At 45.3% G+C, this 18,428-nt stretch overlaps 2 protein-coding genes across 2 annotated transcripts in view; both read left to right on the forward strand.

Annotated features, from left to right (window-relative positions):
* The window catches only part of fundc1 (FUN14 domain containing 1), a 497,656-nt gene that overhangs the window by 219,840 nt on the left and 259,388 nt on the right, over positions 1 to 18,428 (forward strand). The gene's annotated exons all lie outside the window — the stretch shown is intronic.
* tnfsf11 (TNF superfamily member 11) overlaps positions 1,104 to 18,428 on the forward strand; it is a 53,637-nt gene continuing 36,312 nt past the window's right edge. Inside the window, exon 1 of the mRNA XM_015965680.3 lies at positions 1,104 to 1,358. Within this exon, the coding sequence (XP_015821166.1) occupies positions 1,155 to 1,358 (204 nt within the window). The 5' untranslated portion in view covers positions 1,104 to 1,154. The remainder of the gene's footprint in view (positions 1,359 to 18,428) is intronic.

Consider the following 18,428-nt stretch of genomic DNA (forward strand, 5'->3'; position numbering starts at 1 on the left):
ATGTAGCGAATTACAATTCTTTTTAAAAAAACGTACTCAAGTAAAAGTAAAAGTACAGATTTTAAAAACGCCTTAAAAAGTATAAATATTCAAAAAAGCTACTCAATTACAGTAACGTGAGTAAATGTAATTCGTTACTTTCCACCTCTGGTTTTTACGTGTGCGTGTGTGTGCATGTGTGTGTTTTAACGTGTGAGTGTGCCTGTGTGTGTTTTTACGTGTGTGTGTGTGAGTGTGCCTGTGTGTGTTTTTACGTGTGTGTGTGTGCCTGTGTGCCTGTGTGTGTTTTCACGTGTGTGTGCGTGCCTGTGTGTGTTGTTACGTGTGTGAGTGTGCCTGTGTGTGTTTTTACGTGTGTGTGTTCCTGTATGTGTTTTTACATGTGTGTGTGTGTGTGTGTGCATGCCTTTGTGTTTTACGTGTGTGTGTTTTACGTGTGCGTGTGTGTTCCTGTGTGTGTTTTTACGTGTGTGTGTGTGTGTGTGTGTGTACGTGCCTGTGTGTGTTTTACGTGTGTGTGTGTGTGTGTGTGAGTGTGCCTGTGTGTGTTTTTACGTGTGTGCGTGCATGTGTGTGTTTTTACGTGTGTGTGTGTTTTTATGTGTGTGTGTGTGTGTGTGCATGCCTGTGTGTGTTTTTACGTGTGAGTGTTCCTGTGTGTGTTTTTACGTGTGTGTGTTTGTGCGTGCGTGCGTGCGTGTGTGTGTGTGTAATTGTGTGGCTGGGAGGAGAACACCTCAGCTCCGTTAAGACTGAGAACTTCCCTTAACATTCCAGACTGCTGCAGCAACTGGAGGCGGGCCAGGGGCTTTTGGTCCTGAAGTCACGTGGGTGTGAAGGATCCTTGTTTCAGGGCTCCGTGTAAACAGACTCAACTTCTCAGGAAGCAGGGTTGTGACGGTGGCTGAGGTCACTTGACTGGACAATAACTCATCTGAAACAAACATGTCTGAATAATGGTTTCCATGGCAGTAACTCAGCACGCCACCTGTATGACACCTCTCTTCTGAACAGGACTGATTTCCGCCACCACCGTGGGAGGCTCGCTGTGGTTGGCTAAGCGCTCTGGCCCCGCCCCCTTGGACTACAGGCAGTCCGGGAGTCTCCTCCCTCTCAGTGAGTCCTGGCCCCTGGGCAGAGCGGAGCTTAGCGCTATGGCAGCTACCCACGGCGAGTACAGGACCTACTTACGGAACACCGGGGACCTCGAGACGGGTCAGCAGCAACGCTTCCACCCGGGACCGAGCTCAGAGCCCACGTACCGCTCTCTACTGTTCGGAACCCTGGCTGTTATGGGTCTGCTCCAGGTGGCCTCCAGTGTGGCAATCCTTCTGCACCTGACGGGCTACCTGCGGGAGGTAGGTCCGGTCCGGTTAAGCTGTGTGACGTTTACCTGGTTCCGAGCGGAACCTTCTTAGCTGGGCTGATAGTTAAAGCAACTTTACTGTGAAGCTGCGGAACTAGCGGTTCGGATGTGCTCCGTTAGCAACTTTCTGCACGTGAGCAGAGGTCCAAACATCACTGGAGCACGCAGAGCCCGCAGTTTGGCACAGGTTCCGCTCACGGAGGTCCACTACATGAACTCTGCTGCTGTCACGGGATGTTTAGAGGTTCCGGAGGGTGACTGGTGAGCAGACAGGTGCGGAGCTGTTCACACCGGGACCACTTCCGAACTGTTTCAACAACCCCCGGGCCCCCACAATGCTGTTAGTGTCACGTGGTGTGCGACCCACCGGTCCCTACCGAAAAGCAGTGTTTATTTACGTTATGTTGATTTTTCTTACACAGCTGCACCCATAGACATGTCATGTACATGTGTGGCTACACCGCCGTCACAGGAACACCAGTGCGCAGGCGGGAGGAAATACCACCACTTTTAAATATAAACATTTTTTATCAATGTCCTTCCAAACAACTGAAAGTGAAACTTAAAGGTGCGGTTGACCAGAAACCGTGTTCTGAGTAGCGTTGCCACAAACGGCTATTTTAGTAGTCTATTAATCACCAGTTTTGTTGACCATTAGTCGACTAATCATGCTATCCATAAATGTTTAGCTTATTGCACCAGGATGCTCTAATATATATGATCAACTATGAGCCATCTAATAATAAAGACAAGATGATCGCGTATCAACAACTTTGTAACCTGTTAATATAAATGCTACAGTCAGGTGGAGGTAGGCACCTAAAACCAAACATGACGTGTTCACCAGAGGCATGGTGGGAAGGTTGAAGCGCTTCATCTTCAAATCTTAACCCAGGAAATAACAGGATACACCAAGGTACGCCTCTGTAGCACAACTGGTCCACACGTCAGCTGTCGGGATGGTAAATGGCCTGTATTCGATATAGCATCTTCTAGAGTTCTGGAACCCCCAAGAAGCTTTACAACACAATCAGTCATTCACCCATTCACACACCCATTAACATGCTGATGGTGATGAGCTACGATGTAGCCACAGCTGCCCTTGGGCACACTGACAGAGGCGAGTCTGCCGAGCACAGGCGCCACTGGTCCTTCCGACCACCACCAGCAGGCAAGGTGGGTTAAATGTCTTGCCCAAGGACACAATGACAGTGACAGCCTGAGCGGGGCTTGCACCTGCAACCTTCTGATTAAGCGGCGAGCACTTTACTCCTGTGTCACTGTCGCCAGGATCATTGACAGGTCTGAGGGTCTGCTTTACCGTGAAGACAAAAGATAGGGACGTTCCGATCACGTTTGTTTGCTCCTGATCCAGTCCCGGGTTATTTGATTTTGAGTATCTGCCGATAAAGGTTGGTTTATGCTTGACGCGTCCGTGAGGTCTGCACGGCTCCGCGCGGAAAAGTTGCGTCATTTTGCGTCATCTTAACCACACCCCTCCACCGCGCCTCCGCACGGCCCAAAATTTCCGCAACGCGCACCTAGGAAATTTTCTAACCACGTGGACAGTCGGACGCGGAAAAACATGGCGGACCGGCAAGAACTAGTATGGCAGAGGTTCGTAAATACAGACATTTGTATGATTCAGCTCTCAGAGATCACCGTGATCAACATGTTGTTAATAATTCTTGGAGAGAAATAGTTCGCACTGTCGGAAAAGACGAGGACGCTGTTAAAAATGCTGGAATGCCATATTGTAAACAGTAATTTTTACTTCTACTATGGTGTAGTGTTGGATGCATGCCGTAGAGCTCCATGCTGCCCCGTTCAGTTTGGGAGAATATTGGCTCACCGCAGAGACAAGCCGCATGAACCATAAACGCTGCTAGTTGTGAAGCGCGTTCCAGCCGCGAGCCGCATCATCAAGCAGAAAGTAAATGCATCAAGCATAAACCAAGCTTAACGAGTCCTGGTCCGATACTTTTCAGTATGTTTAACTTTCATTTATAAGTACACTGATTCAAAACTTGTTTATATTGTGAATTTACTTAAAAGTATCAGCAATGCTCTAATTTCAAGTTGTTTACTCTCTCAATGTGCAGCTGTGAGCTGTGTTCAGGTGACGGAGCTGGCAGGGTAACTTTTCTCTGCATGACACTTGTAGCTCCAGCGCGCAGCACCGGTGCAGGAGAACTAGAAACCCTGATGTTCTGCAGTCTGTTGGCTATTCCTCTTTGTTTTTAGCGTAACTTTCTCTGTCGGCTGGCTCTGTTTTTTTTTTCTTGATGTCACTGTGAACTGTGACTGTTAGAGGTAAACTGGGGGTTAATGGAGCGTGGTGATTTGCTTTGTTGATGCCCGAAGGGAAAAGCTGACAGCAAAAGTAGCTTGTTTAAAGACAACGAATCATGGAGCTGTGTCCTTTCCAGCATGTTAAATACTCTGTATGCACACATTACAAGTGTCTGCCGCTCTGCCTTTGCTGTCCGGTTTAAAACCACCAAGCTGCAGATATTTGAGCTTTCTCAAGGAGACACGATAGCTCTATGTTAGCAGGCTTGCTAACAGTGACACTTGGTGTCTGAGTCTTTGCCTGCCGTAAATTGCATGACGTTACTGTGTTGTTTTTGTATAAGAAACAAATGTTATTGATGTAGAGGGTTTCTTGTTGTTCAGTCAGCAACCTTTTTATTTCATCATAAAATTCATTATATTCTAATGTTTATTTTATGTGTCCAGAGAAACACACACACACACACACACACACACACACACACACACACACACACACACACACACACACACACACACACACACACACACACACACACACACACACACACACACACACACACACACACACACACACACAGCTTAAAGGTTGTTTCTTCTCCATCATGGTGCTAAAATGGCATCAGCCTGGTTGGTAGTTGCCATGGTAACCTGGGTTAAGCTGCCTGATTATCTCTGAAACCTTGATACCAACCATGGACAGTAGTCTGCTGACCAACAAGCTCACAGCGACCTCAGTTAGGGCGTTAGCTTGCTGACGTGAGCTCGTAACAAACTCGTCTATTGAAGAGGAGCACTTTTAGTAACTGACGTTTCCGACGGATAGTTACAAATCGGGGCATCTCTCCGTCACCAGTTGGAGGGCTCTTGTTACGATGCATTATGGCGTAGAGTGTCTCCGCACAGAGAAGTAGAAAGTAGGATTTAAACTTTGAAGGTTGTAAACTAAGCACAAGATGGTGGCGTGAGTAGCCGACGGCTTGCAACTTCTCCTGTTAACTTCTTAAAAAGAAAAAAAAAGAAGGCAAAAATCTGGTAAATCAGGCTCAGTTTTGATTTGTATCAGGCCAATAAATGAACAGTGTTTCAATCCTAATAGAAGATTTCTCCAAAAAGACCAACTCCAAAAGGAAATGATGAGGTAACAGAGGTTCCAGTCGGTGACCTGAGCATGGCGGCTTTAGAAGCTACCTTAAAGAAGTTCTTCTCGGAAGCAGAAAACAACTCGAAGGAGCGCTTTGATCGACTTGAGAATCAGCAGGAATCTATTAAAACAACCCTGAACAACCATGCTAAGGAGATCGATTCTTAGAAGAAAGTAACCTTTTCATTGCAAGCGCAGCTTAAACAAGTAGAAGTCTCTACTACTGCACTATGCTTTTGATCAGGGTGCTCAGGCAATACTGGTTAGCAACGGCTAAGTACGGGAGCCTCCATGCCATCCAGCTTCCTGTGAACCTCATCGTGAAGTAAAAAAAACTTTATGGGAATCCCCACTTTTATCGACCCCTAGGCCAGCTAGTAGCCACTAGCTGAGGAGACCTTTGAGGATTTCTGATTCCCCTTATCTACTGATCTTCTGATCATTAAAGTTTTAAGATGGACTTGTTTTGTTGTACAGGAGAATCTCTGGTTAAAGGTCAGTTATTTCAATTTTTTTGGTATACTCTCACTTGGAGAACTTAATTGACTTCTGTGTAGGGCTGCACGATATTAGCAAAACCTGCGATATTCGATAACAGTGCTTAATATTGCGATACCGATATTACTCACGATAAATGAACAAATACTAAAGTATGCAGTGTTGATGTCGTCTGGCGTGTGACGTCTGCTCTGGGTTCAAAGCAAACAAAAACTAATGCATGAATCCCATTACAACATAACATTTTTATTGCAAAAATATGCAGCTGCACCTGCTACTGTATTAGCAGCAAAACAACAAACTGCATGCCTGCAGGTTCTCAGTGACTTTAAAACATCACCTCCACCATAAAACTTTTTCTGATGCTCCAAATACAGAAAAACATCCCTTACCAGGTTTTCTGAATAAATAAAAAATCAGAAAATAAGTTTAAATGTTAAATAATAGTTAACATCACTTAAATGCAACAGCAAATTCTCTCATTGCTACTGAACATTTTCTCCACTTACGTGGTTATGATATAAGGCTGCTGCTGTAATTGGGAAGTGAACTGTGCTGGGCCAAACTAGGAGAATATTAAGATTTTCTGAGGGAAAGAGAAAAACAATTGTCTACCTTTCAGAAGAGGAACTGGCAAAAAACTACATGGAAAATATGTGAAAACGTTTGTTTTTAACCCCAAATTGAACACGTTTACCTAGATCTTAAAAGCAGCTCAGATGATGAAACTGCAACTATGATTCTGATAACAAGCTAACAAATTGAACTAGCTCCTCTAAGATAACCGGCTAGCAGAGCTTCTGACTAACCCCGGCTTTCCATGGGAGCCGTCAGCAGCACGTTACTGCAGCAGCACGTCATAGCTGCTGATAGGAACCGCAGTGGTCAACAGAACCTTTTCCACTGGAGCCGTCAGCAGCGCGAGTCGGCCGCGTCTCAGGAGCAGCATGTCGCGGCCTTTACGTGCCGGTTCTATTTTCTACGCGCGACGCCTCTGAAACGGGTCAAGTTCGACATTTTTGGGGAAGGAAAGACAGGAAATCGGATGCGGAAATGGAGAGAAGCTACCGAGATTTTCAGAATAAAGAACGTGCTGCCTTCCGTTTGCTTTACTTTTAAAAAAGGTTACTAACTGTGCGTCCCCGTGAGAAGTTATCACCTAGCTAGCGGTCTCCTTTGTTTTTCAGGTCCGTGTTGGCGATTATAAAACGGACAGAACATAAAACACAAACCTTTTGGAGCCACGTTGTAATTTTCTCCTGCTTGTTGTTGTGTTTACTGACGAAGTCACTCGTGTGACTTCGTGCTCTGTCGGTGACAGCTGCTCCCCTGCTGCTTCGCGTCTCGTGGGAAGGGCCAAGCAGCAGCTTACGCGAGCAAGACGTGCTGCTGCAGTAACGTGCTGCTGACGGCTCCCGTGGAAACCCGGGGTGACAGTTTATGTGCAGCAGCAAATCAACTATCCTGATTAACAAGGTTATAAAAGCTCATAAATGAAAAATCACTTTGATGTGTGGGGGAACTTTTCCAGGCCCTCTTTAGCAGGGTGGCACTGGGAGGAGATGTATGACATGGATGTAAATGTTTGAACCAAACATTTATCGCCGTTTTTGACGTGTTTTGCGATGGGCCTATCGCACGTCCTGTTATCGCGATGACGATAATTTTTCGATATATTGTGCAGCCCTACTTCTGTGTCTGTGGGATTATATTGTGTTGGGTTACGGGTTGAGAACTTCTTTTTGAATGGCTATTGTTAAGCTTTGTTGTTGCTCTTCATTATATTTTGTATTAATGTTATTATAAATTCAAAATTAGCTTCTTTCTTTCTTGTTTATTTATTTTTGTAGAGTTTTTTGTTTTTATAGCCAAACATGTTCCCTTGCTTGCATTACTGATTTTCTTTAGGTACACATGGGTAAGGGTCTTTATCTGATCCATCTTAATATAAGGAGCAAACATTGATCCATTAAAGGCTTGGGTTGGTTATAATGATCCAAAACTTATGACTCTTTCAGAGACATGGTTAGCAGAACATACCTGACGGCACTGTTAATATTGAAAATTAGGATTTTTATCATGTTGACAGAGATGGGAGAGGGGGTGGGGCTGGTACATATGTTTCTACAAGTATGAAGTCACATCACTCCTCAAGTTACACCAATACATTTTGAAGCTATATTCTTTGATGTTGCTCTCAGTGTTAACAAACATATTATAATTGGAAATATTTATCGACCTCCATCTTCTCCTAAAAATGATGCTATAAGAAATTTAATAGGCACGGTTCAATCATTGGGAGAATCCAAAGAAATTATTCTTATGGGGACTTTAACATGAATTGGCTTGACCAGTCTACTTTAAATTAGGGCCCGACCGATATATCGGCCAGCCGATATTGGGGTCATTAGTAACTATCGGCTAAAAAACAGTGAGGCCTGAACCGGAAAAGCTTCTGCCGATCACAATTCAACAACGGATTACGAACGAACGGATAACGCTCAAAACGCGCAGATTATTCCTGATGTAAGAGGTGAGTCTCCGCTTTGTTGTGGTTGTTTTGGCGTCGACATCATCCTAGCGCGCAACGTTTGTGACTCTTAACAAAACAGTAAAAATTGTGAGAAACGCTGGCAGCGAATGAGTTAATAAATAGTTGTAATCTCACCTAGTTGATTACTGAGCCAACCAGAGTCAGCAATAATATCTCTTATCGACGGGATATTAGGATCTCACCCTAATAGAATTTCAAACGCTGGTGTTCTTTCTGATTCTCTTAGTGATCGTTCAATTATATATGATAGCTGGAAAATTATTACCCCTAGGGCTGTAGCGACGCCTCGATGACGTCGACGGCTCGATTCTAAAAATTTGTCGACGTCAGATCCGGTAGTCGACGCACCGCGCCCACTTGTTGCATCCGCAGGAGTTTGTAAATAGAGGAATCTGCATGTTTTTCCTCTAGTTCGCCCTCTTCTCCGCCTTCACTAACATCTCCGCCAAATACCGAAGACCCGGAACAATGTCCGTCCGCTACTAGATTCCTTTCCTGTTTTGCCCGCCTTCGTCTCCCGGCAACGGACAACAACTTCCGTGGTCAGATGCGCTGCTCCGTCTCTATCAGATGTAGAACATCACCGGGAGCGTTTCTCCCTTCATGAGGGAGCTTCTTTCAGACATTAGGAGAGCTGTTTTGGTGGTAGCAGTCTCTCCTCTGTGCTGGTCTGTTTGCCGCTGGGTGTTTTTGGTTTATTTAAACTTGGTAACTTGAACTTAACGTGGGTAAAGCTACTGTTAGCATCTTCGCTAACAGCTTCTTGCGTTGGGATAAACTGTTACGTTTTGGTTTAGAGTTAATAATTTTTTGTGGCGTAGATCTCCCTTTTATTACATTTAGAGTGTTGTGGGTTTTTGGTTTCGTTTAAGATATCACCTTGAGTTTGGTTTAACCACCCAGTTTAGAGTTTGACCTTTAGAGATTCTTATTTTGGTCCAGAACCCAGTAATCTTTGCCCAGTGGGACATCCCTAGTTATTTGTACTTTTGTTTTAATTCCCCACAGGCAGAATTAGTTTTATTATTCCCAATCTGTGGATGGAAAGGTTTATGTTTTTTTGTAGTTGTAAATAAACCTGATCATCATTTTAACTTTTAAATCCCACATTATTGTCCCTTCCTTTTTGCACATGAGCCAAACTCCCCAGGAAGAGTCGTAACACCACTCGCCTCACGCACATAAGTGACCAAAACAAAGCAGTATGGAGACACTCCATCTCTCCGACCACCTCTCAGGCAGCAGCCTGCACTCCCAAGTTCTACATGTCACCAGAACATAACCAACCAACATAATAAAAGCAGTGTTTTACAAAATAGTAGGCCTGTAGTGTTTATTCTCTTACAGTAACAATTTATCAATTTTTTTGAGGAATTTATTAGAGATTTTTTTGGTTTTTATTAACTGTGCAATAGAAAAATAATCATTAGATTAATTGTCTAAATAGTCATTAGAATAGTCGACTATTCGATAAAATAATCGTCAGAATAATCGTTTTAAAAATAATCGTTTACCCCCAGCCCTAATTACCCCGCGTCTTCTTGTGAAAATCCAAAAGATTTGTGACTCATGCATTTTGCAGAGATCTCTTCCTTATTGAGCTGCAGTTGTTTCCCTGGGAAAGAATAATGCTTATTCCTGATATTGATAATGCTTGGAAGTTTTTTCATTATGAAGTCATAGGTATTTTGGACAAGCATGCTCATGGATTAGTATAAAAGTTAAAGGTAATCATTTGCCTTTTTAAGAGAAGAGACAAGGCCTGGAAACTGGCCCAACTTACCAACAATGTTGATGACTGGGCTGATTATAGAATGCAGCCTGCAAGGAATGATTCTTTATCCTTTAGTCCGAGATGGCGCCGGTGATGTTGGCATGTCGTCTGCCTCGTGAATCTGTTTTTGCATGCTTTGTTTCTGTGTGGCTGAAATGCTGAGGTAGTGTACGACCGTCAGACACTTTTGGATTTACGCTGTTCATTTTTAGACTTTGTGGAATCAAATCGTTATGCATGGAAATCCTCCTACAGTACTGTGCTCTCTTCAGAGCCGGCCTACCTGTGTGCGGCTTCACCTGACAGGAGAGTTCATCACCGCCGCTGGGGGAGGCATTCTGGTTGGCAGGTGAAGCTCAAGTCGGCTTGGTTGTTCTCCACGTCAGGCGTGGGTAATGTCGATAGGTGCTGCCGTTCGTCTTTTTCTCCGAGACTTTTAGATCCACCGAGGTCATGCATGGTTCCTGTGTTGGGAGTATTGGATTTATCCCAGTCATCTCTTCTGTGCTGCTTCCGGACTTTTCGGCGTGGTATCCGGCACTCGAATCTACTGCTTGTGGAGCAGATTCCCGGGATAAGGATAGCTCTGATGCTACTTCCACAAAGTTTCTCTCTCAACGCCAGGTCCCTTTCCAACAAGACTTTTATGTTGAATGACTTCTTTGGTGAGCAGAATCTTTCTCTTCTCTGTCTGACTGAGACGTGGGTTCGAGCGGGCGAGCCCAGTTTGTTTTCTGAGCTTGTTCCACCTTAGCAACCCCGCTGTAGTGGGCCGTGGGGGTGGGATGACGGAGATTTTTAAGGATGAGACTTTTTGTAAGCAGATTGATTTCCCTGCTACCTACTCTAGTTTTGAACTGAGCCTTTTTGAACTGGGTCGGGTTAAACCAATTCTCTGTGCAGTGGTTTATAGACCGCTGAGATACAATAAGGACTTTTTGGATTAGAATTTTCAGATAATTATTTTTTGGGCTTGTTCCATCACGAGATATGATAGACTTCTTATTATGGTGTATTTTAATATTCGTCTTTGCTGTCCAAATAAAGCGCTTGTGAGGGCATTTTAAATATTTTGGACCCTTTTGATCTGAATCAACTTGTTTCTGGTCTGACTCATTCTGATGGATATTTGCTGGATCTTGTTTTAACGATAGATGTGTCAGTGACTACATTGTTGGTTCTAGATGCAGTTTTTCTGATCATTGTTCTATTCTGTTTGAAGTATTATTTCATTTTTTACCTGCATTAAGTAGTGTTCAGTCGAGTCGAATTGTGAATTCTTTCACTGCTCAATAGTTTTTGACTGAGTGTCATAATCACAACTTGTGTTTGTCTGATGATGCTGCTATTTTAGAAAACGTATCTACTACTGAGCTGTAGGAGAGACTCGATGCGTCTCGTCTCCTTGTTTTAGATAAAATTGCCCCATTGATCTTGCAGACCTAAATGTAAGCGTGAGCCGTGGCTGAATGATGACACGTGCAGCTAGAAGAGAGTGCAGGAAATGTGAGCGGATCTGGAAGAAATCTAGGTCGCAGGCCTCATTTGAAAACATGAGGTTTGCATGGCCCTCATATCAAAAGGCAGTAAATAAGGCTAAATCTGCTTTTTAATACGATATTGTTAGCACTAGTGGGCATAACTTAAGAGTATTTTTTTCTACCATGGATGGGATTTTTAATCCTTCATGTGCAGGTGGACTTGAAGCCTCCTAGACTGCTGCTGAGAGGTTTCTGACGTATTTTATTGGTAAAACTGAAACTATTCAAGCTCAGATTGCCCATCAGTCTTGTTTTACTGATGGTGATATCCATTTTGATTCAACTACTTTGAACTCTTTTGAGTCTGTATCCCCTTTTATTGTGGGCAGTATAAGGTACACCTGTGCACTACTCATGAAGTCGGATCAGCATCTTGATGTGGCACACCTGTGAGGTGGGATAGATCATCTCAGCAAAGCACAGGTGCTCACTATTGGGCCATTCCCATCTGTACCGGGTCGGCCCGGGCCGGGTAGCGTAGGTTGCTTACATATCTGGGTGGCCTGGTATTTTTCCGGGCCAACCAAGGCTCATTCCCAGCCCTCTTCTCGAGGGGATCTGCTTCAGGCCGACCAGGGCCAATGCACCCACTGCTGACAGCAAATTCACACCTTCCATTAGAGCAAGCCTCTGATTGGTGGGTAGAATCTGTGGGTAGAAACACGGGCTTAAGGCAAGGATGTGTGGAATCAACCGGGCCAGGCTGGGGCCGACTGGGGCTACCCGGCCCGGGCCGACCTGGTACAGATGGGGATGACCCATAACACACATTTAGACTGATTTGTGAACAATTGGAGCAGAAACAAAAGTGTTGCTTTTATATTTTTGTTGAGTATATATTGACTCTAACAAGATACTCTCTGTTGTAACAAGATACTCTCTCCCTGACCAAATTTGTCAATGACATATTTCTTGGCTTCGATCAGAAATTATTATTAGCTGGAGAAATGCTGTAACTGCAACACAACCTGAAAACAACGGAACGTGAAGCCATCAAGGCAAAGCACTCTAGCCACTTAGTAAACACTAAAGACTCCATCCATCCATCCATCCATCCATTCATTCATTCATTCATTCATTCATTCATTCATTCATTCATTCATTCATTCATTTTTAGCCACTTGTTCAGGGTTTGGTCAAGGGGACAACAGCCTAAGCCAAGAGGCCCATGCTTCTACTTAGGCCAGTTCCTCCTGGGTATCCCAAGGCCGAGAGACAGTCTCTCCAGCATGTCCTGGGTCTTCCCTTGAGTCTCCTTTTAGTTGGATGTGCCTGGAAAACCTCACCAGGGAGGCGTCCAGGAGGCAGCCTGACCAGATACCCATGCCACCACAACTGGCTCCTCTCGATGGGGTCTACAGCAGGTCTACTCCAAGCCCCTCCCAGATGACCGAGCTTCTCACCCTGTCTCTAAGGGAGAGCTCAGCCACCCTGCAGAGAAAACTCATTTTGGAAGCTTGAATCCGTGGTCTCATGCTTTAGGTCACTACCCACAGCTCGCAACCATAGGTGATAGGATCAAAAACCTCATGGTTCGGATCATCGCGTTTTTCATTCACGGATCAATAGGATCATTTTTGGATCAGAAAGAAAAAGTAAAGAAAAAACGATTGACTTTGCTCTCTCGCTTTATTTTGTAGAACATTTTCTACTCAATTTGCAGATGTTAGAGGTCCGATTGCTGAATAAATGTTAAAACGGCTTGCCCAATATAAACATGCTCTCCTTTCATGTTCAGCTTTCACCAAGGGGCCATTATGGTCTTTATTTTTTGAAGCCAAGAAGGAGCAGCTAAAATTGCAGTTCCAACCTCATCCGCTAGGGGTTGGCAGCAGAAGTGAGAAAATCCTCACTAGCCACGTTTACATGCGCCAGTTGTCTCCAATCCGATTCAAATCTTGGTTGATCGGAACTCCAGAATCTCTGTTTACATGCACACTAACTGAAATGATCCGATCATGCTGTGAGTTTATATGCACCAAGTATCCAATCAGATTAAACAGGTTGAGCATGCACAGTTTTCTTTCCTGAAAAAAAAAAGTAAACAAACGTCATGAATCGAAATGAAAAATGTAAAATAAAGAAAAAAAATTCTTCCTGATTCATTTAATCTATTTAATATTTTTATTTTGCTCAAAGAAGTCACGTTTTCTTCAGTGAATAACTGCAGGTTTACGCTTTGCTGCGTTTTATTGTTGACAACAATAAAATAAGATTGGGTTATCTTCGTCTCTGCCTCCTGATCAGCTGCTCCGTGGGTCTGACGTTATGGGGTGGGGGTGGGGGGTCAGACTCGTGTTATTACTGAGCTCTGTTGTGGTTTATTATTAATAAAATGTGACAATCAGCTGAAACTGTTGAGAAAATCTGCTTCAAACTAAATAACAGGAGATGTTCAGAAATTTCGGAAGCCTGTGTTCATGTGTTCTTCATGTTTTCATCATGTGTTCATTAGGGCTGTCGCGGTTGAGGAATTCCTCCTGCGGTGATTCAGGGTGGCTTAATATTGCGGTGTGCGATATTATTGCAGCCCTTTTTTTATTGCAGTACTATCTAAACATAATGTTTACACATTTAAAAAAGGTTAAAAATTGCCGTGCCTTCTTTTATAACGCTTTACTGAATGCAGATCAAAGGGCAGTAACAACACAGATCGCAGTAACGTTTGTTTCTCCGACAGTCGGAGTCCGACTGAACTTAAAAACAACAAAATTCAGGAGAAGGTTAAACTTTTAAATGCAAATTTGGCTGCAGCATCTAACAAATAAGAAACAAGTCCCCATTTTGTTTAGTTGTTTAAAATCAAGCATAAAAAATTACATGCGCGGGGCGGAGGGTTGGGGCGCACTATCATTTCATTTTCACACACACGAATGACGGTGATTTATAGCTCGGTCACGTCCTTGTTACCCACAAGGAAAACCAGCATGTTAACCATATACGGTTTGAGAGAGGATCTGAGAGGGGTGGCAACATTTCCAGCAACACTGAAACCCCTCTCGGATGGTGCGCTCGTTGCACTAACGCACACGTACTTGCGTGCGACTCTGGCGAGCAAAGGGAATCTCTCCCGGTTGTTGCTCCACCATGTCAGGGGGGTTTTCTTTAGGGTGGGTGCATTCCTCCTGCAGGTAGCGAGTGAGCTCCAGCTCGGCTCAAACTCTCTTCAGGACGGTTGCAGAAGCAGTGCTTGTCCAAGACTTCAGCAGGTCTCCGAGCGTTTATTTATTTATTTATTTATTTTTGCCGCTGCAGCTCTGTCTCGGCCAAGGACCCTGGCTGCGCAGCAGCTGACGTACTGAAAACCAAAGTGCTCCCACAGGAGCGAAGTAACGTTTCGTTTTGACACCAGTGCAGCCATCCTTCTCAACATGCATCATTGAGTTGAACCAAGTTCAGTAATCGCGGTGGCCCATGATGCAGCGCGGTGGGCTTCTTCATATTGCGATATTTCATTTTTGCGGTTACCGCGACAGCCCTAGTGTTCATAAACAAACCAAAAGAACAAAAAAAAGTGGGACACAACAACAATACAAGATCAAGCTATCACTGCGTCAACTTGATGAAGAATTATATAATCTACATTGTTTAACTGAAGAATCACACGATAACAAATCACAGTGCATTAAGTGCCCACCATAGTCTTAAGACCTGTGTTTAACGTGCCCAAGCCCATACTTTTGAGAGCACCATGTCAGCACCTGTGTGTGTACACGCGCTTGCTTATGTAAGGTTTCTCTATAGGAGCGTCCAACAGAGAGTGTGAGGGACCACAGATCCGCCCCCCAAAGATGCGTAGGAGATGGGGGGAGCTCCAAGTCCCAGAGATCCAGGCGCTGCCCCAGAACACCGGAACCCCAAGGAGACTGCAACCAGAAAGCCCCCCCCCCCCCCCCCCCCCCCCCCCGAGAGGCACAGAGGATGGCCCCGGGGGGCCACAACCAGCAGCCGGCAGAATCCTGGGAGATATCAGCGGCAAGCCCACAGGCTCCCCGCAGCCTCCCACCCCCTAGCCGGCAGAGCCCGGGACCCAGCGACCCGGGACCCAGGGGCGACCACCCCCCGCCAGGGACCCAGCAGAGCCCAGGGACCCAGACCCCACCAGGCAGCCACCGGGATTGATCAGGCAGATGCCAAAAATCTAAAAAACCCAGACCCGGTTGCCACGAACACTCAGGCAGACCAAGGCAAGACCCCTCACACCAGGTGTGGCAGGGGGAGGGGGGACGAAGATCTATATCGTCAAAAGAAGTTCCAGGAGATGGGAGGAGTCAAAGGCCCCACCTGACATATACAGTCATACACAAACACTGTCACACACTCCCTCCCTCATGCTCACACATGCACATACAACCAAAGACTTACAAAAATGGATGCCGGACACCCACTCATGCTCCCCATACACACCCTATTCACTCTGGTCCCGGTAGTGCTGCACATTGGGTACAGCCATCACCGGTAACCAGAGTTTGGCCCTTTCTGCCGGGGTGCTGATGAGCAGGCTCCCCCGCCCAACGCTGAGCACAGCAACCCACCACCCCAGACCCCAACCAGACGGCCAGATCTCCCTCCTAGCCTCCAGCCCCAGGAAGCCAAGCAACAACAGAGGTGTGCTAAGACCCCTAGTCTCCCTCCGCCTGCTCCAATATAGTGTTGTGTGATCATGAGGTGTATTCCATGGCTGTGGTGAGCGGGCAGTGCGGGCATCATCCGGCCTATGCCAGCTGATGCCACCGCACCACCCCACTCACACCCTCAACCCTCGGTGTCTAAGTGTGGTTTAAAATTGGAAGTGGGAATCGGCACTCGGGAGGAGGCTGAAAAATCCCCCCGCCAAATGCCGTTGAATGTGCTCACTCCCAAGGCCCTAAGTGTGTGTTTGTGTGGAATGTCATCAGTGGAAGTGTATAAGGTGCAAATAAAATTGGGGGGCAGGTTGCCACAGGAATGCGGAAATTTGGGTCCATACCCGCACTCCCTGACTTGCCCACCCCCCAAGGTCCTATGTGTATGTTTGTGTGATGATGTGAGGGAGCAGGAGGAGAGAAATATGCGGGGATGTGGAGGAATGGCTGGTTGGGCTTAGCCCTCAAGGGAGCCAGCTCCCCTACTGGCCCCAATAGGCACCTCTGTTGTCAACCGCCACCCAGGGCATGGAGACCCCAGCCCATCTTGCCAGGGCCCAAAGCAGCAGCATTACAGAGCCCCGCGGAGTCCGAGGGCACCAACCCAGCCCCACCCCAGCAGAATATCTATGCCCATCCCTGCATTTGCACAACTTCCAGAATATAGAAGACATGGGACATCCAGGTAAGGTTGGGTCCTCCCCCTCCCCTGTGATGGAACGGCAGAGGAGCCAAGGTCTACCTGAGGCCCCCGAACCCGGGCCAGGCACTGCTGCATGTTCCTGCCTTCTTCCCGGCAGCATACATGTCAGGACCTGAGCCCCAAGGCCCCACCCAGATCCCCACACGGGGCCGGCCACCCCCAAACCCCGAGCCCCCAGGCCCCCACCCAGACCCGCCCAGGGGCAATGCAGCTGCCAGGCAGTGACCCATGGCTGCCGCCAAGATCCCCAAGGGGCCTCACTCACAACCGCCAGCAGTCCACCCCCCGAGGCAACCCAAGCACCTCCAGAGGAGGGCAACGGCCCCCCAGTCCCAGACACCCCTAGTGAACCCACCTCCAGGGAACATCCGAATACTCCAAACTCAGACCCCCCACCCCCCCACCCACACCATCCCGCAGGACAACATCAACGGTCCCCCACCCTCGCTATGTGATGGAACCAATCAAAGGAGCCCAGAGAGATTCATCTGAAGTGGAAGCAGAGGCTAAATCAAGTGTAATATCATCTAACAAAAGATTTCTATACTGGTTAATGCAGAGAGTTTCTCTATTTTTTCAATTCAAGAGGATAATTTTCTTAGCGATGCATATGGCAGTCAGAACCACGTGAACCACAGATGTTTCAATCGGGACATCGTACAGGTTTCCCAGTAAACAAAGAGAGGGGGTGGTTGGGATATGACATTTCAGAGACTTTGACAGGTCTTCACACACTCCACCCCAAAATTCCTGAACAGGTGGACAGGACCACAGTTCATGAATGTAATTGTCAGGAACATTGTTTGTGCAGTGTGTACAGGTGTCAGATGACCCAAACCCCATCTTGAACATCCGATGACTTGTATAGTGTACTCTGTGTAGAATTTTGTACTGAAATAATTGTAAATTGGAGTGTCTGATCATTTTAAAAGTTTTTAAACAAGTTTGGGACCAGAAGTTCTGGTCAAAGCTGTCTGATAGATCCACCTCCCATTTTTCAATAGGGATTGCTATTCTATCGTCTATTTTGGACAGTGTCTTATATACTTTAGACAGTAGTTTGGGGGGTTTGAGATTATAAAAGTCTAATACCCTTGGTGGTGTTTGTAATTCTATTTTATTGAGCTTAAATTTTTGTTTGACTACAGATTTGATTTGGTGGTATTCTAAAAAGCTATTCTTATCTATTCCAAATTGGGAGACTATTCTATTAAATGGGATGAGGTCCAATCCTTCATATATGTGTTCCAGGTATAGGATTCCTATATTTTTCCAGTCCAGAAGGTTCATCATTTTATTATTTTGCAAAATATCAGGATTATTCCAGATAGGTGTGCATCTGCATGGTACTAGTGAAGACTCTGTCATTTTAAGATACTCCCACCATGCTGTCAGAGAGGTGCTGATACTAATACTTTTGAAGCTTTCATGTTTTCTTATGCTTGAGCTTAGGGCTGCAACTAACGATTATTTTCATAATCGATTAATCTGTCGATTATTTTTTCGATTAATCGATTAATCGGTTTGTTATTGTTTAGCTATTTAACCTATACAAGTGATGAATACATTTCAGTTAAGAAAAAGAAAAACATAAGAGAATTGTGCAGTTGACTGCAATCTATTTTATTGCACATGACCACAGTCAGCAGTGTAAAATGAGCTAAACAGTGCAAAATATCAGTCCAGAATAATTTTTTGGCATCAAAATATAAGAGGTAAATTCCATAAAAAATAATGTAGAATCTGGAATAGAGTTTGTAAGTGGTATGCATTGCTGTGGGTGAGTGTCTTGTTCCCCATGTAGTTGTCCATCGTTGCTTGTTTTTTTCTGCATAAGAAACACAAATAAACTGAATTAAGTACACATATAAAATAAAGCAGCACACACACTACAACACTAAATCAATATTACATTATTTGAATTAATTAAC

Source organism: Nothobranchius furzeri, chromosome 14 (genome assembly GCF_043380555.1).
Source record: "Nothobranchius furzeri strain GRZ-AD chromosome 14, NfurGRZ-RIMD1, whole genome shotgun sequence".
Lineage (NCBI taxonomy): Eukaryota > Metazoa > Chordata > Actinopteri > Cyprinodontiformes > Nothobranchiidae > Nothobranchius > Nothobranchius furzeri.